This window comes from Dipodascopsis tothii (assembly GCF_038497935.1).
Source record: "Dipodascopsis tothii strain CBS 759.85 unplaced genomic scaffold V1510scaffold_5, whole genome shotgun sequence".
Taxonomy (NCBI): domain Eukaryota; kingdom Fungi; phylum Ascomycota; class Lipomycetes; order Lipomycetales; family Lipomycetaceae; genus Neoaidaea; species Neoaidaea tothii.
In genome coordinates, this window is record NW_027117989.1 from 279,115 (window position 1) to 300,265 (window position 21,151).

At 66.1% G+C, this 21,151-nt stretch overlaps 12 protein-coding genes across 12 annotated transcripts; 6 read left to right on the forward strand and 6 right to left on the reverse strand.

The window, feature by feature from the left end:
• Positions 1–405: 405 nt before the first annotated feature.
• On the reverse strand, positions 406–1,982 carry V1510DRAFT_412111 (chitin synthase III catalytic subunit). Its single transcript, XM_066933015.1, has 2 exons — positions 1,455–1,982; positions 406–1,420 (listed from the first exon to the last, which is right to left on the reverse strand). The coding sequence occupies exons 1-2, from the start codon at positions 1,702–1,704 to the stop codon at positions 645–647; spliced, it is 1,026 nt and encodes a 341-aa protein (XP_066790740.1). The 5' UTR covers positions 1,705–1,982; the 3' UTR covers positions 406–644.
• Positions 1,983–3,510: 1,528 nt separating this feature from the next.
• On the reverse strand, positions 3,511–5,069 carry V1510DRAFT_441254 (uncharacterized protein; the record flags this gene model as incomplete). Its single annotated transcript, XM_066935630.1, has 3 exons — positions 4,476–5,069; positions 4,063–4,195; positions 3,511–3,835 (listed from the first exon to the last, which is right to left on the reverse strand). The coding sequence occupies exons 1-3, from the start codon at positions 4,678–4,680 to the stop codon at positions 3,511–3,513; spliced, it is 663 nt and encodes a 220-aa protein (XP_066790741.1). The 5' UTR covers positions 4,681–5,069.
• Positions 5,070–6,247: 1,178 nt separating this feature from the next.
• On the forward strand, positions 6,248–8,959 carry V1510DRAFT_412118 (uncharacterized protein). Its single transcript, XM_066933016.1, has one exon. The coding sequence runs from the start codon at positions 6,606–6,608 to the stop codon at positions 8,679–8,681; it is 2,076 nt and encodes a 691-aa protein (XP_066790742.1). The 5' UTR covers positions 6,248–6,605; the 3' UTR covers positions 8,682–8,959.
• A 325-nt stretch (positions 8,960–9,284) lies between these two features.
• V1510DRAFT_412122 (cation efflux family-domain-containing protein) lies at positions 9,285–11,020 on the forward strand. The gene is made up of 4 exons (XM_066933017.1): positions 9,285–9,761; positions 9,793–10,130; positions 10,162–10,199; positions 10,231–11,020. Exons 1-4 carry the CDS (start codon positions 9,429–9,431, stop codon positions 10,908–10,910), a joined length of 1,389 nt encoding a protein of 462 aa, XP_066790743.1. The 5' UTR covers positions 9,285–9,428; the 3' UTR covers positions 10,911–11,020.
• V1510DRAFT_412127 (CDP-alcohol phosphatidyltransferase-domain-containing protein) lies at positions 11,021–12,256 on the forward strand. Its single transcript, XM_066933018.1, has 3 exons — positions 11,021–11,775; positions 11,807–12,077; positions 12,108–12,256. Exons 1-3 carry the CDS (start codon positions 11,082–11,084, stop codon positions 12,214–12,216), a joined length of 1,074 nt encoding a protein of 357 aa, XP_066790744.1. The 5' UTR covers positions 11,021–11,081; the 3' UTR covers positions 12,217–12,256.
• Positions 12,257–12,388: 132 nt separating this feature from the next.
• V1510DRAFT_412131 (acylphosphatase) lies at positions 12,389–12,888 on the forward strand. Its single transcript, XM_066933019.1, has 5 exons — positions 12,389–12,455; positions 12,486–12,518; positions 12,550–12,598; positions 12,631–12,702; positions 12,734–12,888. The coding sequence occupies exons 1-5, from the start codon at positions 12,396–12,398 to the stop codon at positions 12,820–12,822; spliced, it is 303 nt and encodes a 100-aa protein (XP_066790745.1). The 5' UTR covers positions 12,389–12,395; the 3' UTR covers positions 12,823–12,888.
• V1510DRAFT_361264 (alternative oxidase-domain-containing protein) lies at positions 12,859–13,782 on the reverse strand (the record flags this gene model as incomplete). The annotated part of the gene is made up of 1 exon (XM_066931053.1): positions 12,859–13,782. The coding sequence occupies one exon, from the start codon at positions 13,780–13,782 to the stop codon at positions 12,859–12,861; it is 924 nt and encodes a 307-aa protein (XP_066790746.1).
• A 652-nt stretch (positions 13,783–14,434) lies between these two features.
• V1510DRAFT_291741 (uncharacterized protein) lies at positions 14,435–15,918 on the reverse strand. The gene is made up of 4 exons (XM_066930670.1): positions 15,800–15,918; positions 15,050–15,768; positions 14,788–15,018; positions 14,435–14,756 (listed from the first exon to the last, which is right to left on the reverse strand). The coding sequence occupies exons 2-4, from the start codon at positions 15,761–15,763 to the stop codon at positions 14,481–14,483; spliced, it is 1,221 nt and encodes a 406-aa protein (XP_066790747.1). The 5' UTR covers positions 15,764–15,768; positions 15,800–15,918; the 3' UTR covers positions 14,435–14,480.
• Positions 15,919–15,936: 18 nt separating this feature from the next.
• Positions 15,937–17,505, forward strand: V1510DRAFT_412135 (Pre-mRNA-splicing factor of RES complex-domain-containing protein). The gene is made up of 2 exons (XM_066933020.1): positions 15,937–16,336; positions 16,368–17,505. The coding sequence occupies exons 1-2, from the start codon at positions 16,099–16,101 to the stop codon at positions 17,132–17,134; spliced, it is 1,005 nt and encodes a 334-aa protein (XP_066790748.1). The 5' UTR covers positions 15,937–16,098; the 3' UTR covers positions 17,135–17,505.
• V1510DRAFT_428634 (uncharacterized protein) lies at positions 17,506–18,169 on the forward strand. Its single transcript, XM_066935278.1, has 3 exons — positions 17,506–17,775; positions 17,808–17,999; positions 18,031–18,169. Exons 1-3 carry the CDS (start codon positions 17,512–17,514, stop codon positions 18,121–18,123), a joined length of 549 nt encoding a protein of 182 aa, XP_066790749.1. The 5' UTR covers positions 17,506–17,511; the 3' UTR covers positions 18,124–18,169.
• Positions 18,121–19,273, reverse strand: V1510DRAFT_412137 (uncharacterized protein). The gene has a single exon (XM_066933021.1). It carries the CDS (start codon positions 19,038–19,040, stop codon positions 18,165–18,167), a length of 876 nt encoding a protein of 291 aa, XP_066790750.1. The 5' UTR covers positions 19,041–19,273; the 3' UTR covers positions 18,121–18,164.
• Positions 19,274–19,501: 228 nt separating this feature from the next.
• V1510DRAFT_412138 (uncharacterized protein) lies at positions 19,502–20,785 on the reverse strand. The gene has a single exon (XM_066933022.1). It carries the CDS (start codon positions 20,770–20,772, stop codon positions 19,651–19,653), a length of 1,122 nt encoding a protein of 373 aa, XP_066790751.1. The 5' UTR covers positions 20,773–20,785; the 3' UTR covers positions 19,502–19,650.
• Between the last annotated feature and the right edge of the window lie 366 nt (positions 20,786–21,151).

A 21,151-nucleotide genomic window follows, 5' to 3' on the forward strand; every position in this document is an offset into this window, starting at 1 on the left:
ATCACAGATAACAGAAGCCTTGGCGAGGCTCTGGTGACGATTAGCGGTGACAAAAGGCGTCTAGACACCTGGACGTGGTTGACCTGAGGTTGTTTGCTAAGTTTGGCAACAGAAAACTGATGAGGCATGATCCGATGGATAGAGGCAACGTGACGACATGTTCCCCGGCGACTACGATCAGGCCACAGTCGGCGCCACGCCCGCACTACGCACTACGCGCACGGCGAATAGTAGGGAGGAGCGCCCGGCGAGCATACGCGGTGGACCAGGGCGCCACAAGCGAGCGCACATGCCGCGCAAAGGCTGGCGCAGCGTGTACAAGCGCGCATACGCCCCGGCGACCAGCGTAGGGTGCAGCCAGCAAAGTTTACTGATCCGAGCGCGCAACGCGCGGCGGCGATTGGGTCGTAGAGATGATCGTGAATTATAACCGACGAACTAAGCCGTCCGGATCCGAAGCGGCGGGCCGGCAACATTAAACAAAAGGAAACCAATGCAGAGTGCGGACGTACAGACAAGAACGGCAGGTAGATACAGACAAGGAGACCAACAGAGAGGGGCACGCGACCGTAGAGTCGCGTACCATGCATATTATGACAAAAACTAACAAACACGTCGGAAACAGGGGTTTGTAAATATACAGATTAGTAGTGCAGGCTGCTGTTGCGGTTGCCCTGGAGCGCGTAGTACGAGCCCGTGAACTCGCTGCCGCTGTCGCCGTAGGGCCCGGCGCCGTAGAGGCCGGAGCGGTGGCCGTCTATGCCGTCGGGGACCTCCTTGGCGTCCCACATGTTGTTCTTGACGCCGACGGAGAACTCGAGGTCCTCGCGGGTGATCGAGTCCCAGTACTTGTAGATCATCATGACGCCAAAGAGGTTGCAGAGCGTGGCGAAGAAGAGGCCGTCGAGGTAGTGCTCGAGACGGTCGCAGAGCGTGGGCGAGAACACGTAGAGCAGGATCTGGCCGGCGACGAAGAAGAAGACGCCGAAGCCGATGTCGACGAGCGGCCAGCGGTCGTAGAGCGTGTTGATGACGAGCACGACCTGGGAGAACACGTAGATGACGAGGCAGAGCGCGTTGATGACGTAGAGCACGACGAAGAGGCCGCTGGTGCTGCGCGGGCCCAGCGAGCCCCAGCTCTCGAACGTGAAGATCGAGACGACGAAGGTGATGAGGAAGCCGATGATCGAGATCAGCCGCAGCAGGAACAGCGACAGGAACGTGCCGTCCTCGTAGAGCTGGAAGCCCACGAAGCCATTGACGACCAGACACCACACTGTCGCCGACGTCAGGCCGTTCTGGATCGCCACGAAGTACGGGTACGCCGGCGACGCCGGCGGCACCACGCCGCAGTCGACCAGCAGCGACACCACCGTGAGAATGCCGTATAGTCCCAAGAACGTTGTCAATTCCTTACGGCCTGGTGTCAGCGCGGCCCCCGCGACGGCACTTACCCACTGCGGTGTACTTCGAGCGCACGTTGAAGATCATCATGGCCACCATCGCCAGAGCACCGATGTTGATCATCGCCGCACCGACCTGGAAGATGACTGTGTTGGCGACGTCGATGCTGCGCGCGTAGCAGCGCGTGGCCACGCCGGCCGAGCCGAGAATCGTGACGTCCGACGGGCCGTAAGGTCCCACCAGGGAGCACAGCGGCACCGGCACGCGCTGGCAGATATAGTCGAGGTTGTTGAAGCCCATTGTGGTGTCGAGGCGTTGGATCGCGGCCTGCGAGGAAACAAGTCTAGACTGATGGACGGGCCGGAGACTGCGTGGCACCGCGGGTCGTCGGTCGAGACGGCAAGCGATGGCTATATACGACGACCAGATTACTCGCCGGCTGAGGAGTAAAGTGCCCGTGGTGCGGTTGGAAATCGGTTCTGATGAAGGGGGGCTTGCTAGAAAATATAAAAAAAAGAGACGTCGGTTTCTAAAAATACGCCTTTTGCTGCTGCCTGCCTTAATTGCGCCAGACGCGCCTAACAGGACTTGTTCCTGGCCAGCCGCGTGATGTGCGGCGAGGCATAAGCGTGCGATGGTGCGACGGTTGGGGCCACATGTGGGACGTGCGCGACTGCGCCGCGGTTCGCGTGCGGCTCCGGGCTGGTTCCTGTGGCGGACGGTGTGGCAAAGGCGGTCCGGGGCCGACCGCCGCACCATACACGGCCACACACCAGCCACGGCGGCTGGCGACGATGACGGCACGCCACATGTCTAGCCCGATAGGGCCACACGGCTGGTGGACATTTTCGCGGCGGTGGGCGGCCTAGCCTGATCAGGTACTGCATCCGCCAGCCGGCCTCCCGTCGGCGTAGTCGCCGGCCAGCGCGACGTGAGCCCGCACAATCGCTGGGGCGCGCAGCCATTGCGCTGGCCGCAACCGACGCGTCGTCGCGATGGCCACCTTCAGATTAGGACGCCGGCCGGTGGCAATCGCGCCGCACGCCGTGTGGCGCAATATTGTGGCGCGACGGCGAACACCATGATGTCACGCGTGACCCCTGAATCTAGTTGGGTCTAGCCCGTGAGGAGGCAGCCCAGCCTGGCCAGTAAACGAGATTGCGGCGGACCACGGCGCCCCTGCGGCCGGGTAGCGCACTCTGCGTGGCTCTTGAGGGGCGACTAGCCCGCGCGCGGCTGCGCGCCCGCGATCAATTAGTCACCCGGTGCTCCAAGAACGTGCCGGTCACCGCCGAGCACCGGGGCAGTCCCAGGCTAGACACACGCATGACTGTCCTGCGCTGCAGGCAGCGCCCCGGACGAGCGCCTGACGCAGGCGGCGTGGGCCCAGCAGACGCATGCACGCGCGCGCCGGTCATTACGGGAGGGGTGGTGGGCGCAAGCCATTGCGCCCGCAGCGTCGCAGGCTGCGCAGGGCGGCCGGTCCGCATGCAAACACGGCTCCGTATCGCGGCGCGGCCGGCACCGAACACGCGCCTGACCGCCACCGCGGCTGGCGGGCTTGCGGCGGGGCACTCGTATCGCGGGCACTGCGACATTTTGCGCTCCTGGTGGCCCAAACAGGCCGCGGCATAGCGCCCGCAGTGGCGAGCATGAGCGGGTCGTGGCAGCGGTAGCGCGCTGCGCCTATGGCCCTACTCCTGGTCCAGCCGATAGCTGCTAGTCTACTGCTGCGGCGGGACCTGGCCGGCTCTCGGCGCCAACTGTGTGAGGGAGCCTACTAGGCAGCCACCGAGCTGCCCAGAGGGCGCTGAGTTTGCCGGCGCGGTTTGCCGGCGCAGTTTGCCGGCGCAATTTGCCGGGACGCTTGGCGCGACGAATCAGCGCAGAGCCATTACGACACGACGCTGACCAGGCAGCATTCTCGCCGCAGCGGCGATGTAGAGGCGCCGCCAACACTCGCCGGTCGTGCCTGTTGTGACCCACGCCGATAAGCTGCGGCGACGGCATGCGCGCGACGATCGCGGCCACGCGCTGTAGGAGGTGGACCACGCTGCAGCCGAGCCGCACTAGACGGCAGGATGGGTGGTGCTGGCGACACGAACGTTACACAGCAGCAACGCCGAGCGCGTGCTGGCTGGCGGGACCGCTGGCGGGACCCGGCCCACGGCGAGCCGGCCGAGCGGGCGCCAGCCCGGAGCGGTGACCGTCGGCGAGCGGCGGCCACCACAGGCTGCGATCGGCCCAGCCGGTTGGCTCGACACCAGAGACACATCTGGTACGCCGTCTGGTACACCATCTGGTACACCATCGGGGGCACCTACCGGAGACAACAACGGGGACGCGGCAGGGACACCCGCGAAGGGCCGCCCAGCTGGGCCGCGCCTCGGCTAGCTCGACAGCCTGGTCCAGGTGGTCGACCAGGCACGATCTGGGTCAGCAGCTAAAGCCAGCTGGCCCAAAGGCGCGCGCCCACAGGCTCAGCCGACCCGGTGCGCCCAGACAACCTAGCCGGCGAGGTCTCTGGTGACCGCGCCGCCGCCGCCCCGGTCTAGCGCCGGGGGGCGGTCTGGGGCCAGGCACGCAGCGCAGCGCAGGTATGCGGAGTGCGTAGCGGAGCAAGGAGGCCGTCGTACAGCGAGCACAAGTACGACGTACCGGCTGGCCGGCGCTAGCTGGAGGGTGCCGGCTACTGGCGGTGTGCCAGCGCCGCTAAGAGGGAACCGGCGGTCGGCGGCGGAGACCGATTTGGGAGCCCACGCCGGCTGCCGCCACCCGTTGACGGGGGCGGCTAGCGGACGTTGGTGACGCCGGGCGTGTCCACTTGTGATCTGGTCGACGGGCCGTGCTAGCGCGCCGCGGCGCTACTGCGTACGGTGTCTGGCGAGCCAGGAGAAGCGCGCTAGCGCGGCCGACGGGTGCAGGCGGAGCGGGCCGTGAGCAGAGCGGGTCGGGCGTAAGCCGTGACCCGTGACCCGTGACCAGGCGTCAGCCGTCAGCCGTCAGTGACCCGCCGGGCGCGGACGCCAGCGCGGAGGCGGCCGCGCCATCCCCGTGGGCCGACGTCGCACCAGACTCGCGCGGCCTCCTTGCCGCGCCAGCCGCTTGACGCATGGCGGCGGCGGCAGCAGCCGCATCTGCCACGTCGCCGTCGCTGGGTGTTTGTTGACGGCCGCGCCGGGCCGGGTGCGTTGCAAACGCCGTCACGCGCGGCCGCGGACGTGACCCATGGGCTGCCAGTAGCGAGCACGCGGCGGCGCGCTTGTGCGGAAGCATGGCATAAGGTTCTGCGCCGGCGATGACGTGTTGGGGGACCGAAGCCGGCGCACACTATGGAAGGATGGAAGTAGCGCGGCCGAGGGCGCCGCGGTCGGGAAGGCGGACGCGAGCGTGCCCAAGTTCCGGTCACATCCTCATTCGGCTCTGGCAGGTCTTGTTCTGCGAGTGCGCAATCGGGCTATACGTGCTACGGGGCAGCTGCCGTTTTGGTGCGCCACGCCCAGCGTTTTCGGTCTGCGCTCCTGTTCTGCTGCGCTTGGCTGTTACCTGCAGGCGCTACGACTAGCTGGCCAGAGTCACAGCAGCGTATCACCGGCACGTGAGCCAGCCGCTTGCCGGGTCGGGCGGTCCCGTGACCGGCGAGCGTAGCTCTGCTAGTGGCCGGCGCTGCATAAGCTCGGCCGGGCGGTTGCGGTGCCGGACGCCGCAACACGAGAGTCCGTAGGTGATTACCATTAGACTTGCTGCTATGCCGCCGCCGAATCCTATTTCTCTGCGCAGTGATTAATCTTGCGCGGCCGTCTTAGCGCGCCGGGCCTGCTATCGACCGGGGTACCCGCGCGCTGGAACGTCGGCGGGCGTGGTACCACGCAGCCCGCCGGTACCCACAGGTACCTGCAGCCCCGCCCACCAGGCCCTGCATCGCCCCGTATCCCGCCGTACCCCTCTAGCGCCCGCCCACGGCGCCCGTCGCCCGGGTACCACCCGCATACGCTTTGCGGCCGCCGCGCTCCTGCGGCTCGTTGCGTGGCGCCTGCACTACCGCCCAATCCGTGCGCAGTCCTTCGTTTCGCCCTGTCGCCAGCGCTCTCTGCGCTCGCTAGCGTCTGCCTGCCCGCAGTGTGTCGCGCGCGGCGGGGCCGGCTGCGCCCGCCGTCGGCCGCGGCGATCCCGGCCGCGCCGGCTGCGGCCGCCTGGATGAACATAAAGTCTATTCGCCGTTCGTAGACGACGCCCGCCGTAAGTCCCAATTGGTATCCGAATCACCTTAAATTCAAATTTTCGTTTTTAGCTTCTGAGATCATCGCCCTTGACAATCTTAGCTGCAACCCCTCCCGCCGACGGCCTGCCTCCGCGGCCGAACCGTACCGGCACCGGCAGGGGCCTCCGGCGAGAGCGGCCAGCTGCGGTCCGCTGCGCCTGCGCCGGAGCCTCGTAGCAGCCGCCGGAGTGAGGGGTGGTCGCCGTGGCCGCGGCCCTGGCCGCGATGCCGTCGTCGTGGCCGCCCTACCGCTCCGAGCCTGGCCGATGTCCAGGCCTGCGGACAGTCAAGACCAAAACAGCCCAAGCCGCGTCCAAAACGAGGCACCCAAGACACCAAGAAAAGTATACGCAACCTACGGCAAAAGCTAAAGTGCCCTAGACAGCCATGGTGACGCTGGCGGCTGGCCGCGGCGGCGCCGGCGCTGGCTCGCGCAGGCGCGCGCAGGCGCGCGCAGCCTCGCAGCAAGCGGCCGGCGCCGCCGCGGGCGTGCTAATGTAGTCTACTGGTGTGTTTGATTTGATTTGGGCCATTTCGGTCTAAATCGTCCCCTGGGTCGGTCGGGCACAGTGCTAGATATAGCCTGAAGACCGTAATTATAGTAACTCGAGCTAGAAGGCGCAGGTGTCGGGGTAACAGTTGCGGACGCAATACCTGCCAGCGTAGCCGCGGCCACGATAAACAGCGACGGCCCGAATAGGCAGCCGCGGGCGCTGGCGCGGTGGGCGCCGGCGATGTGCGTGGCCGTGGCCTGTGAGCACGACCGGAGATCTAAATCCAAAACGCTACCACGAGCTGCTCCATCGCCATCGGCCCTGCTCGCGCCGGCTGGGGCCTGGCGGCCGTCGGCTGTCGATATATATTCCCGCTTCCCCTCCGGCCTGGCTCTGCACCCCCGGCGCTCACACCTGGCACTGCCTGCCCTTTGCGCTGCCGTCCTATGGCCCGGTATCCTGACACCGCCAGTCTCTTCCTGCCGCCGGACCTCGACCCGGCCGACTGCCCGTGCGCCGCCTGCGCTGGCCGAGCTGCCCGCCCGGGCGTGTGCAATTCGTTTGCACTCTCACCCTCGATCTCGCCTCTGTCGTCGCTGTCGCCGCCGCGCCTCGCTCATGGGCCCGCGGACCCCGCCATGATGCCGTACCCGCCTGCGTTTCCGACACCGCCGCCGGAGCTCTCGACGTCGCCGGACGCGGCCTACTACGCTCCGCGCGTGGTCTCGACCATGCCTGTGCCGCCGCTGCCGGGCCTGGCGCCGCCGGCGCCGGGCGTGCTACCGCCGGGCCTGCCCGCGGGTTCGCCGGTGGCCGCTCCTCTGCAGAAGTACTACCGCAATAACCTAAAGCACCAGCAACACCCGCTACCGCATCCGGTGCACCGGCCGGGCATGCCGGCGGGCAAGTACCCGTTGTCGACGCTGCTGCCGCCGACGGACGCGTACGCGGCCGCTTCGGCTGTGGCGGGACCGGTTGCATCTGCGGCGTCGTCGGCGGCGCCGATCACGCCGCTGTCGACCGGTGCCGGGCCGCTCGGCCCGGCGTTTTGGCACCCCTACGTCTCGCCGGCGCCGTTGGCCAAGCCGTCGCATGCAGCGCCGCCGCTAGCGACGCGCGACTTTGCGCCCATGGCTTCGCCGGTCAAGTCGCCGGTGTCGTCATTCCTGCGCAACACGGACACGGTCCTTTTTGAGCTCCTCGAGAGCACGGCCATGGCGGGCCCGTCCGTCGGGACCAAGACGGTCAAGTCGCCACGCATGTCGAAGGAGCTCGAGTCGGATTTTGCGCTCATGGCTGCCAACCTGTCGTGCTTCTTCTGGTTCAACAGCTCGGCGTTACTGAAGCGGTGCAGCACGCACAACTCGCTGTCGGTGCCGCTCTGCCCGACGTCGATTCCGTCGGCCGAGTTCCGCGAGTTTGTCGAGGACATTCTCATGCAGACCCAGCTGTCGCACGCCGTCGTTTGTCTGGCCCTGCTGTACATGTACCGGCTCAAGATGATGAACTCGCAGGTCATCGGTAACCCCGGAAGCGAGTTCCGTGTGTTTACGGTCGGCCTGATGCTCGGCAACAAGTTCCTGGACGACAACACATACACCAACAAGACGTGGTCGGAGGTCACCAAGCTGCCCGTGGGCGAGATCTGCGTCATGGAGCTCGAGTTCCTGACACACATCAAGTACAGCCTGTTTGTGTCGCCGTCGCAGTGGACAGACTGGATCAACCAGCTGCGCATGTTTCTGCGTGTGCGTGAGCAGTCGTCGTTCCTGTCGCTTTCGACGCCGACCTCACCGGTCGGCCAGAGCATGGCTGTCGAGTCGCCGACGCGGCCGGCGTTCTACCCGGGACACCTGCCGGTGATTGGAACAGTGCCCTCGCGCCAGCCGTCGTACGCAGTCAACCCGATGAGCTCACCCGTGCTCGACTCGTCGGCCATCTTGCTGCCGCCGCCGGTGTGCATGCCCGAGGTCTCGCGCAAGCGCTCGCTCGACTTTGCCACCGCGCCGGCAGCCAAAAAGCAGCTGCTGGACGACCGCGTCATCAAGACACCGATCTCGCGTGCGTCGCTGCCGGGCTACGGCCTAGCGGCGGCGCCGGTCTCGCTGCCGCTCTCTGCGCCGCTGGCGGCGCCGCTTCCGCCTGCGTCCGCGTCGTCCTACGTGCCGTCGTCCAGCACTCTCTCGCCCCAGAACTACTCTGTCTACGCCGGCACTTATGCGGCCGCGTCCCGGCCTGCATATGCTCCCCTCTACCGGCCCTCACCACCGACTTTCCCGCAGTACCGAGCCGTGCCCAAGCAGGGCATCTTCCTGCCGACCCCAATGCTCGGTCCCGTGCCTAAGTCGGCCTATTCGCCCGCCATTCCGGTTCGCGCCCTCATCTCCGGTGGCCGCCAGCAATTCGAGTATCCTACCGTTCGTCACTTGCCCTTCGAGAACATGTACTACCGCACCATCTCGGACATGTCGACCGTGCAGGCCGGCACGATCCGCAACATCCAGCACACGCCCTCGGGCTAACTAGCATTCTGGCTTCCAGCTACCGCATGTTCCAAGAATGGACGTCTGACCCATTTTGACGGCACCAGCCTGCGTTCATCTCATGACTTCACTTCGTGTATATAGTTTCACACCTGTTTTATGGCATTTTGAATCTGGGAATTTACGTTCTTAATTTTGTGTTTTATCGATTTCAAGGGAATGCATACTTGTTCATCTGGTCAAGGAAGGGAATATTACGAGTATCTGAATAGCATTTGTAATTGCAGACATTGCATAATAGAATCTGATCACAACTACGTACTGGGCTAGCCTGGCGCGCGTCGGTGCCTGGCCACCTGGCTCGGAGACAGCGGGTTTAAGGGGTTCGCGGATCGCCGGTGCGTCATTGCGGCAGTGCGGGCTGCGCCCATTTTGCGCCCACCAGGACCGGCCCGTTGGTTCCTAGACCCAGCCCGGCGGCGCCGGCACCGGCGGCTGTGGCTTGCGGCGCAAGTGGCGGCGCCGGATTCGACGAGGCGACATTTGGCAGCCTGTAATCAGATGACACAAACGCGACGTGGCGCGGCGCTTACGCCCTGAATGCACCGCACCGCGGTGGCTGTGCGATGACCCAGCGCATCCCATCGAGCCTGGCTCCGGCGCCGACGTTTATAAGCCGGCACCAGCGCTTCGTCAGCCAGATCGCCCGTGCCAGACGCCCCGTTTGCGCGTGCAGCCTCCCCGTTCCGTACCAGAGCGCACGAACGCGCCAGACCGGAGACCACGATGTCGTCGCCGTTATTCAGGAGAAGCCTGAGCTCCGAGCCGCAGTACATCCAGCTGTCGTCGTCGCCGCGCTCGCGGCGGGCGTCGCTGGTCGGGCTGGTCGGCCTCGGCGAGCCCAGCAGCAGCGACGGGCCCGACCTGTTCTCGTTCGGTCCGCCGCCGAGCAAGCTCGAGCGGCTGGACTCGCTGCTGCGGATGAACAACCTGCAGGAGCTGCGGCCACAGCACCTGATCGGCACCAGCCGACCGACGACCGACTGGGCGGCCAAGATTGTGGTGGAGGACGACCTCTGCAAGATGTCGAAGCCGCTGCGCGAGTTCTACGAGAAGCAGGTGCGTGGACGTGCGGACGCGCTGACCCCAGAACGAGCTGATCGAACGTTACCGCGAGATCGACCGGCTGCTAGACTCGAAGATCCCGGAGGCGCTGCTGCAGACGTACTCGGACGAGGTCACCCGCCGCCAGCGCCAGGACGTGCCGGCCAACGTCGAGGAGGAGGGCCTGCCGCTGCTCGGACACGATACCAGCGAGAGCCACGCTGAGGTGCGGTTTGCGATCCTGCTCAACTTTGGACTGAACGTGGTCCTGCTGCTGGCCAAGGCCGCCGTGACGCTGCTGTCCAACTCGCTGTCCGTTGTGGCGTCGCTCGTCGACTCGGCACTCGACTTTCTGTCGACAGCGATCATCTGGACGACCGCTGCGTACGTACCGCCGCCGCCGCGCTGACCCCAGATTCGTGCAGTCGCGCAACTGGCGCTTGCTGTATGCCTGTAAGGAGCCGTGTGGCCGCGCTGACCCCAGATCCCGTTGGCCGCTCGCGACTCGAGCCGATCGGTGTGCTCGTGTTCTCGATCATCATGATCGTCTCGTTCATCCAGGTCCTGATAGAAGCCTTCCAGCGGCTGCTGCACGGCGCGGAGGAGGTCGACGTCGGCGTGCCGTCGCTGGTCATCATGCTGCTGACGGTGCTATCCAAGCTGGGAGCGTACCTGTGGTGCCGCTCGGTGCGGTCGAGCTCGGTGCAGGCGCTGGCCCAGGACGCGATGACCGACGTCATATTCAACTCGTTCTCGATCCTGTTCCCGATCGTGGCCCACTACGGCCACCTCTGGTGGTTCGACGCGCTGGGCGCCATCTTCCTGGCCGTCTACGTCATTGTGTCCTGGGCGTCGACGTCGCTCGAACACGTCCGCCACCTGACGGGTGCACAGTGCGACTCGATCGACCACCAGGTCGTGCTCTACCTCTGCACCCGTTTTGCCGAGACCGTGCGCTACGTGTCGGGCCTGAACGCGTACTACGCGGGCGACCGGATCAACGTCGAGGTCGACATCATCATCGACGACAAGATGACCCTGCGCGATGGCCACGACATCGGCGAGGCGCTGCAGTACGCCATCGAGACGCTTCCGATTGTCGAGCGCGCGTTTGTCCACCTGGACTACCGGCGCGACAACTTTGCGGGCCACATCCCGCGCTAGATATCAATAGAATGACGGTAGACTGCCTCCGAGCCGCACAGCGTGCGGCGCGACCGCGCGCCGCGGTCAGCGGCCGGGTAACACCACCGCGCAAATTCGGCCAGATCAGCCCGCCGGATCGTCCGCGCTCACCTCCACGCTCGCCGCTACAGCAGGACACTCGAACATCAAATGGCTTTGCAGCTCGCGGGACGCGGCTGGCGCGCAGTCAGTGCGGCCGCCTGCCGGCCGGTCGTGGCCACCCTGTTCGGCGGCCCTTTGTCCGCCCACCCCGGCGCTCGCGCCGAACGGGCGCGCACTCTGACGCTTGACCTGGCGCCAGCGGGCGCGGCCGTGGCCGGTGGATGCCGGGCGCAGCAATTGAGTGTCGTGCGCAGCATGGCCAGCGGTTTCCGGCCCCTGCGACTCGTGCGCACCTTCGCGACCGACAAGACCGAGGCCCTCGCCAAACAGGCCGCCGCCCAGGCCGCTGCCCAGGCCACCGCCCAGGCCGCCGACCAGGCCGCCAGACAGGCGTCCGATCGGGCGTCCGATCAGGCCAAGACCGGCGCGCACACGGCTGCCGCGGCCGCTAATTCCGCCAAGCTGCCGTCGTCGTTCCGTGAAGACATCTACACGGTCCCCAATATTCTGACGGCCAGCCGGCTGGCTGTGACGCCCGTGATTGCCTACCTGCTTCTCCACCAGGACTACACGTGGAGTCTGGGTCTGTTCATGTACGCAGCCGTGACCGACGCAGTCGATGGGTACATCGCGCGCAAATGGAATCTGCAGAGCGTCGTCGGTAGCGTGATCGACCCCATGGCCGACAAGTTCCTCATGGTCACCCTGACCGGCTGTCTGGCATACACGGGCGGCCTTCCGAGTAAGTAGGTCTGAGGATGTGCTGACCGCAGTCTGGCTGGCCGTCATTATCCTCGGCCGTGACATCCTGCTGGGTATCTCCGCCATCTACTACCGCTACATTTCGCTGCCGCCGCCCAAAACCTTCAAGCGGTACTGGGACTTTAGCCTGCCGTCAGCCGAGGTGCATCCGACGACGATCTCCAAGTACAACACGGTGCTGCAGATGGGCCTGGTCGCGCTCTGCGTGGTCGAGCCTGTGGCCCTGACATACATGGAGCCGGCGATGGCGAGCGCCTTCCGTACGGGCATGACTGGCCTTGAGTAAGTGGCCGCAAGACGCTGCTGACGCAGATACACCGTGGCGACGACGACCGTGCTGAGCGGCCTCTCGTACGTGTTTTCCAAGAACGCGGTCAAGATCCTCAAGCCGGGCGAGATGGATGCCCGCCAGAAGAAGTAGGCGCAGTGTACATAGCAATAGACGCGTTTTGAGACGTCGACTGCGCGCTCGTGCGGCTCGTGCGGCTCGTGCGGCTCGTGCGGCTCGCCAGCATGCGAGCCGTGCGGCTCGTGCGGCGTACCGTCGGCGTGTTTGGTAGACCCTAATAGATGACGTAGTCCCAACCCCGTCACACCGTCATGGCGACCTACGCAGACACCGAACAGACGGTCCGGGCCAGATTCACCGTGCACGGCAGGGTACGTACCGGCTGACTGCGCTGACTCCAGGTCCAGGGCGTCGGCTACCGGCGTTACGTGGAGGTAGGTGCTGTGACGGCACTGCTGAGTCCAGAAACAAGTTGCTGCCCTCGGCGGCCTCTCCGGTTGGGTCATGAACGCGAGTACGTCGACGTCCGAATTGTGCTGACGGCAGGCGACGGCACAGTTGTCGGCGAGGTGCAGGGCGCGCGCGCTGACGTGCGGCGACTGGAAGAGCTCCTTCTGGGTATGTCTGTCCGCTCCCTGGCTGACCGCAGTCGGCCCCACGCACAGCTCGGTCGCCTCGGTCGACTACGACTACGTGCCGGCGGTCGCCGGCGATGGTTCGTTCAAGATCCGTCGGTAGGAGAGTTGGCTATGGTACAATGCAGTTCAATGAAGCTCAGTTGGCAATTTCATCGCGCTCCCAGCCAGTGCCGCGCAGATTCTTGAGCCCCTTCGTCGGCTGCGGCTTGCCATTGTCGATGTAGAGCGCAAACGGGTTGCGGTCCTTGGTCTGGTCGAGGTTGGCCAGAGTGTGGTTGACCTCGCGGTGCTTGGCCTCGTCGGCGCAGATGTAGCTGATGAGATCGTGCATGTTTGCGTCGGCGTCCATCTTCCAGTACCGCATGGCGATGTCGGGCACCTCGAGGTCGTTGAAGTCGGTCAGGCGGCCCTCGTCCATGTCTCGGATGCAGCGTTTGTACGTGATGATGGCCTCCTCCTCGAGGTAGCCCACAAATCGGTGGCAAGTCCGCGGCGACAGCAGGTAGGCGACGAAGAACATGTTGAAGAACACGCCCTGGCCGGCGAGCAGCATGAGCCGCATAAACACGCCCGGCTTGGTCAGCTTGAGGAACGTGAGCAGGTGCATGCGCTCGTTGGACGCCTCCTCGAGCAGGGTCTCGATCCAGGCGCGGTCGCGTCGGAGCGCGCGCAGCGAGTGCAGGTGCCGCAGCATGCCCGCGACCATGCCGGGAACGCCCGCTATGCTCTCGAGAAACACAAACCGCGTGAGCCAGCGCTCGCCAGTCATCTGGAACGCCGGATCGCCCTCGCGGCCGGGCTTAGGGTGCCTGTAGCCGGTGGCCACGTCGAACGCGGACCGCATGAACCGGATCGCCGCCAGCGCGATCCGGTCCGAGACGCCCTCGGGCTTGCGGTGGGCGACCTGGACGAGCTTCATCTGGTCGCGTGTGTAGATCGGGTGCGGCCAGGCGGCCTCGGTGAAGTCGAGCGGCTCTGGCTCGAGCAGCGAGTTGTTGCGCTTACGGCCGCTGGCAGTGGACTCGAGATTCTCCTTGGCGTCCTTGTGGATGACGGGCATCTCGGTGCCGAGCTGGGCGGCGTGCGTGCGGACGGACGTCGACAGCAGCCGCCGGCTGTGGACGAGCGCAAATGCACCGGCGCGCGAGCCGGTGCAGCTTAGAGGAGAGCATGTTCGGTAGGCAGAAATCATTGTGGATGCCGGCCAGCGGGCGACCGCGCGGGCTTTAAACTACGGCCGCGGCGTGACAGCCGCCGCGATCTGCCCGTGTGAGTCAGGCCGCGGAGAGAATTGATCTCGCGCTGGGCGGTCCTGAAGAGCCAACCGCAGGCGAGCAATATACCGCATAGGTAAGCGAGGTGCCGGCGATCTGAACGCCGCGGGAGCCCCGACGCGGACGGGGTTGCTGGGACAACCGGTACGCAAGTGGGACAGCGGCGCGCGGTTGTGGCACAAGCGGCACACGCCGTCGCGTTTGCGTCGCGGTATGGCCCGGCGGGACTTCCCTACATATTTTCGTCGGCGACTGCCCGCGGCGTCACATGGCCGCGTAGCCCGCGCGGGCGCGCAGGCCGGCGTGGCGCCGGGCGGGCGCCGTGTGCGGTGTACGGCTACGCCACGCAGTCGGTACAATGGCCGGACGGGCGGGCAGCCGCAGGGCCGGTGAGTCACGCGGACGCACGGACCAGCGGGGTGCATGGCACCCCGCGTGAGCCGCACGACGTGCGGCGCAGGAGGCAGCTTTATTGTTACGCGCGCTAGGCCGTCTCGCGCTTGACCTCGTCTTTGGCCTTCTCGGGCGAGCCCGTGCGCTCTTCCCCAAACACAGAGTTGTCGTCGTCGTCGTCGGACGCGTACGGGTTCTCCTCGTTGTCCGAGTCGTACACCGCGTTGTTTTCGAGCGACGTCAGGTACTTTTTGAGCTTCCGGCCCTCCTTGCCGATCTTGCGGTCGTCGTCGTTCTCCTCCTCGAGCGCGACCTCGTTGGCCTCGTCGGCGACGTTGTTGGTGCGCATCTGGCGCTTCATGCGTTGCTGGCGTCAGCGGCGCCCGCCGCAAACGTACCTCGACCTCGCGGTTCTCCTCCTCCGGGCCCTCCATGATCGGGGCCTCCTCGTCGTCGGCGAACTCCTCGTCAAAGTCGAGCTCGTCGCCGTCGTCCTCCTCCTTCTTGACCGGCCGGCGGTCGCCGTCGACGGTGCGCAGCCGCTTCTTGGGCGGCGGCAGCGTCGTGTCGCCGACGTCCGGGTTGATGTGCTTCATCAGCCACCGCGGCACCTTGTTCTTCTGGGCGAGCTGCCGTCAGCGCGTCCGCGCCGCCACCTACCGTCGCCTCGGCCTCCTCCAGCGACAGCGTCGCGTACTTGTTGCGCTGCGTGAACTTGTACCACTTCTCCGCCGGCACCATCTTGAAGCCGTCCTCGTCAAACACAAAGAGCACGTACGAGTCCGACTGCGCGGCCTCGTAGTTGGACACCCACGTGTTTTTGCCCTCGAAGTCCTCGAGAATCCACGGGTAGTTCTCCTCGTACCGCAGCTTGCGCTCCTCCTCGTGGCCGGTGTACACCTGCCGCGTCTTCTTCTGGAACCGCTTGCGCACCCGCGCCGGGTTGTTGTTTGGGTTTGCGACCGAGTCCGGCGCGATCTTGGAATGGTCCGCCATGTCCAGCTCGTCCTTGATCCGGTCCTTGGAGTCCTCGTCGTCCATGGCCACGTCGCCGTCTGCGCCGTCCTGGTGGTACCGCAGCGACCGCGGGTCCTTGCGCTGCATCGAGATCGGGTGCTGGAACCCGCCGATCGGGTCCACCGTCTGCCGGCTGTGGAACTTCATGATGTGGTGGTGCACGCCCTGGAGCTCCTCCTCCGAGCACGACCGCAGCCGGTAGTCCGTGTAGTGCACGCTCGGCGTCTGCGAGCGCGACGCCGGCGCCGACGGCCGCTCCACGGGCTCGCGCTTGACCGACCCCGACGGCGTTGCCGATCTGTGATGGCTGGACTTGGACGGCCGAAGCACGTTTGACGTGTTGAAAGGGCTCGTCATCTCGTCTGCGGTCAGCGCGTGCTGCGCAGCACTTACCTGCGCTCCCTGCGGGTCGTGGTCTGTGAGCCGGTGCCGGTCGGATGCGGTGCGGACGGTGCGGCGGTCGGCGCGGTGGTGCAAAGTCGGCGCGCAGAACGCCACACACGGCGGGTGGCTTGGGGTGGTAAATCTCACGGTGCGCGCCACTTGTGCGTGCGTTTTATCCGCCGCCCCCAGCGTCCTCACGGCCGACCGCACCTGCACTCTCTGGCCGATATCTCCGGCGACAGCGACTGATCTGGCCGCGCGAGGACGCAAAAGACAGACCGAGGTCCTCTCTGTGCACCGGCGGCACCATGTCGCGTCTCGACTACCTGGCCAAGAAATACCTCACGCCCGATGACGACAAGGGCAAGAAGCGCAAGCGCAAGGACAAGGTCGCGCGCGCGTCCAAGACACAGCGCAAGGGCACGGTCCTGACCGAGGACGCTGTGCTGATCAAGGACGACGACGGCGACTTTGGCGCGTGGGGCGCGGGCGGCGCCCGCGCCGACGACGACGACGTCGAGTTCGGCGAAGAAGCGCCGGTCACAGGTACGTGTGTGTGCGGGCACGCTGACGGCAGTGGGCTCTGTGGTGGAGGAGCGCAAGCGCGCAAGCGCGGGCTGGCGCCGGCTGGGCGGCGAGGAGGCGACGCCGGCGCCGGCGCAGGGTGAGCCGAGCGACGACGAGCAGCTGGTCGTGCAGCCGGACGAAGACGAGCCGGCGGCCAAGGCGACCGAGCCTGCGCCGAAGCTCGGCGGCCTCAAGACAGCCGACGAGGTGCGGGACGCGCACGAGCGCAAGATGGCCAAGGAGTTCGCCGACATGGAGAAGTCGGCGGCGTCGGGCCGCGATGCCGAGACCGTCTACCGTGACGCGTCCGGCCGCCGGATCGACATCAACGTCTACCGGGCGCGGCTGCAGCGCGAGCAGGAGCAGGAGGCCGAGCGCAAGCGCCTGGCTGCCGAGAAGGAGAAGGAGCTCAACAAGGGCCTGGTCCAGGAGATCCAGAAGCGCGAGGCCGAAGAGCACGAGCGCGAGATCGCGGCCAAGTCGTTCAGCATGTACGCCGACGACAAGGAGCTCAACGCGCGCCAAAAGGAGGAGGAGCACTGGGAGGATCCGGCGGCGGCGTTCTTGTCCAAGAAGAAGGAGGAGAAGAAGAGCACGACCGGACTCAAGCTGTTCCACGGCCACTTTCCGCCGAACCGGTACAACATCGCGCCCGGCTATCGGTGGGACGGCGTCGACCGGTCGAATGGCTTTGAGGTGCGGTACCTCGAGCGCCATCACAAGGAGGAGCAGAGCAAGAAGGACGAGGACGCGTATGCGTCCGAGGAGGAGGACTAGTCTGTACGATATGAGCGCGCGCTGCGCGCCGCGACTGTAAATACACCATCAGAAAGAACGTGGCGCGGGGGCGGGCGGTTGCGATGGGAGCTTGCGACTCCGGGAAGGACGGGTGGCCGCGGACATGGCGCGCTATGTGCGGCTCGGTCTCTGCTGCACCGTGGCTGCCCTGCGCGTGAGCCGCATCGTATGCGGCTCGCACTCTCTGGTGTAACGTCACTGCCCGCCAGGGAGATCCCCGGTGCAGTCTGCGCCGCATGTGGTGCGGCGCGACGCGCCGCCGCACCGCGACGCCTCCATGTGGCTCACCACTCACGTGCCGGCAACCACATCTCGTCAAAACTGTACTTAGGCTCTGTCCTCTCCATCCATCGACAATGCGCGCGTTCATCCTCGTCCTCGCGCTGCTGGTCCAGCTCGTGCTGGCCCAACTGCCGGTGGCAGAGCCGCGGCCGGCTGCCGGCGGCTCGAGCACGGCGAAAATTGAGCTGCGCAAGCTGGACGGCTCCGTGGCCGCTCCAGACGTGACCATTGCCTTCGACCCGTTGGCCAAGACCGGCCGGGTACAGACGCCGCCGAGCGACGCGCCGGCCGTCTCCGCGGATGGCCTGCTCACGATCAACGGCCAGACGCTGACGGACGTAAGTCAGCGCGCGACGATGGCTAACGGCAGCACGTTCCTGCCAGCAGCGCGGCCAACGAGGTCTACCGGCTGCTGCTCTCGCCTGAGGGCAAGGTGTGGCACATTGACTACGAGTACGTTCCCGCCAGCCAGGCGCAGCGGTCGGTGGTCGTCGTCGGCGCCAGCAAAGGCGCGCAGCCGGTGCTGCAGGCGCCCATCACGCCGGACAAGCCGGCGCCGAAGGTAAGTCTCGCGGCGGACGCGCTGACCCCAGCCCGAGCAGTCCTTCGTCCAGAAGTACTGGATCTTCATCGTCGGCGTGCTGCTCGTGCTGCTTCTCGGCGGCGGCGGCGGCGGCGGCCAGTAAGGTCGATAGTTCCATTCTCCAAAATACATCTAAACTTTTGTCTACAGCGCGACCAGAGCGGTCTCCTCCTCCTCCTCGGCCGGCAGCAGCTGCAGGCGCTGGTTGGCCGGCTTGACGTCGGCCTCATCGCCCATGATGACCTGGACGAGCCGCTCGGCGGTCTCCTGGACGGCGTCGTTGTCGACGGCCAGATGCAGCTCACGGATGAGCGGGTAGACGCCCGTGTCGCGCAGGAAGTCGCGGCCCTCGCGCGACGTCGTCAGCAGGATCAGGCTCTCGAGGTGGATCGCCAGGATCTCGTGGTCGGGCTCGCGCTCCTTGTCGGGCGGCAGCAGCTGCAGCTCGTCTGGCAGCTCGAGCATCTCGTCCTCCTTGAGCTCCTCGGGGCCGGCGAGCGGCAGCAGGATGTACGGCAGCAGGTTGACCGTGGACCGGTCCAGCAGCCGCATGTGCACCGGGACCTCAAACAGCGAGTTCTTGATGACCGAGGCCGCGCCGGCCCGCCGGATCTGGTTCTTGTGCTCGGTGAAGACCATGATCTTGGTCAGCGGAATCGCGCCGTCGTAGGCCTGCTCGGACGTGAAGTAGCGCCGGCCCTCGACCAGCCGCGAGATGTCGGCGAACGCAAACGCCAGGTAGTCGAAGGACGCGTGCTTGTTAAGAGACTTGTCCGAGCCCTTGACGAAGCAGTCCATGAGCTGGTCGAGCACCTTGCTCGACTGGATCTCGTCGTTCTTGTTGGCCTCTTGCTGGATCTGGAAGATCGTCGCGATCGCGTTGTCCTTGGCGATGTTGGCCAGCAGAATGCACAGCAGGTCCGCGTTGGGCTCGTTCGGCTTGGCGATCGTGCTCGTGACGAACTCGAGAAACGACTTGTCGCTGGCCATCATGCCGCGGATGCGCACGTACTCGGCCATGTTGACGAGAATCGAGAGCGCATATTTGGCCAGCTCCGGGTTCTTTTCGCGCGCGATCAGCTTGAGGTCCTTGATGGGACGGGCATCGTTGCGCAAGAAGATCGCCTTCTGGTCGCCGGTCGAGTACCCGACGAGGTGCTCGAGCGCGATGTTGCGGATCTGCGCCTGCGGCGCGTGCAGGAAGTCCACGAGCTGGGGTCAGCGGGGCCGGCGGCGGACGTACCTCCTCGAGTTCGGTCGGCATCGTGGATGAGAGAAATTTTTCGGCGGCGCGGGCTGATGGGAGTGGCGGTACGTGTGGCTGTGCCGGCAGTGTGTGGCGGTGCGCGGCGGTGCGACCCTGCGCGGCGGTGCGACCCGGCGCGGCGGATCGCGCCGCGCCACTCCAGTGGCTGTGCTACGTCTCCAGTGGCCGTGCCGGCCGGCCTACGTTCGTGCGTCACCAGCGACGTCACACTGCATAACGGTCAAGACATGTATTACCGTCGAAACCAACGCCAGACCCAAGGGATCGTGAAAGAACCGACAGATGAAAACTCCAGACAATCGTACCAAACTCAAAAAAAAGGACGCAGAGGCTCAAAAAAAAAAACTAGACGTTTTTTTCGGCTTACTTGACGCAGACAGGGTCGCGGCCCGACGCAATGTTGCACTGGTGCATGAGCCGCGAGCCGTCGGGACCGAACTGGCCGGTGACCGAGTGCCACACGCCGCGGTTGTAGAAGATGACAAGGTCGCCCTCCTCCCAGTTGTGGCAGTAGATCGACGACGGGCCGATGTTGGGCCGCATGAGCTTGTGCAGGGTCTCGCGGGCCTTCTCGAGCTCGTACGTGCCCTCGGGCGTCTCGAGCTTCCACACGCAGCAGCCGTGGGCCTGCAGGTGGTGCTTGCCGGTGACGGGGTTGGTCCAGACCAGCGGCAGGCGCTTGACCTTGGAGTCCTCCCACTCGGGCAGCTCGTCGAGCGGCAGCTCCTTGCCCTCGGAGACCATGGTCAGGCCGTCGGACGTGGCTTTCGCCGGCGAGATGAAGATGTAGGGGTGCGGCGCGTACACCACGGTCGTGTTGAGCGCGAACTCCTTCTCCTCGGGCGACAGGCGCTCGAAGCCGGCCGCGCCGGACGCGAACGCGGTCGCGGCCTGCGCCGTCGAGAGCTCCTCGCCCGTGTCCTCGTAGCGGATGGTCTGGCTCGACGTGGCCGCGCCCGGGCACTCGATGCCCAGCAGCGTCGTCGCCACCGGCGGCGCCAGCTCGTACAGGGCCGAGTCGATGTGCCAGCGGTAGAAGCGCGTGTAGCCCTTGGCCATGTCCTCGTCCGACAGCGGCGCGTGGTGGAACGACATGTGCGTCGGGTGGCGCAGCTCGAGGTCCGCCACGCCGGCGTGCCCGTCGTGGCGGCCCTGGCCCAGGATCTGGACCTGCGGCTGTGCCGGCGTCGAGTGGCCGTCCCGGCGGAGCACCGACTTCTCGTGGCGGAACTCCTTCGAGTGCCCGTACGCGCCCTCGCACGTCGGGTCGAACCGCTTGGTCAGCAGGTACTGCGACTGCGGCGCAATGTCCTTCTGGCCGGGAATCACGACCACCAGGTGCTCGTGGACGGCGTCGTACAGCTTCTTGAAGTTGGCCTCGGACAGGAACGCGGGGTCCTGCTCGTCCGCAGGCAGCGTGATCACCGCGCCGAAGGGCGCGTCCGGCAGCGGCGTCACCGACAGAGTAGGCTGGGCTGAAGGCATGTTGATGTGACAGATGAGAGTCGGCTGTCTGGGTGCGGTTCCTCGCCTTTTGTAGCCAGTTGTTATCTAAGGTTGCCGACGTCAAACCTTGCGATAGCTCCCGCCTGGCCCGGCCGCCGGCGCCAAGCGCGCGAGCGACCGTGCCCCGGAGGCTGCTATCGCGAGGCCCGGCCGGCGGCGCTATGCCGAGTGCGGCGACTAGCCGTCACCGCCGGCGGGTGGCGCCCGTCAGGCTGAGTCAGAGCGGGGGACAAGCCACGCCAAGCCACGGCCGGCGGCTGACGGCGGCTGCAAGCCGCCCCGCGCCACCGGCAGCGCCACACCAGCCACCTGCTCCGCAAGCCACGCGGTCATGCCCGTGCCTGCGGCGTACGTGCCG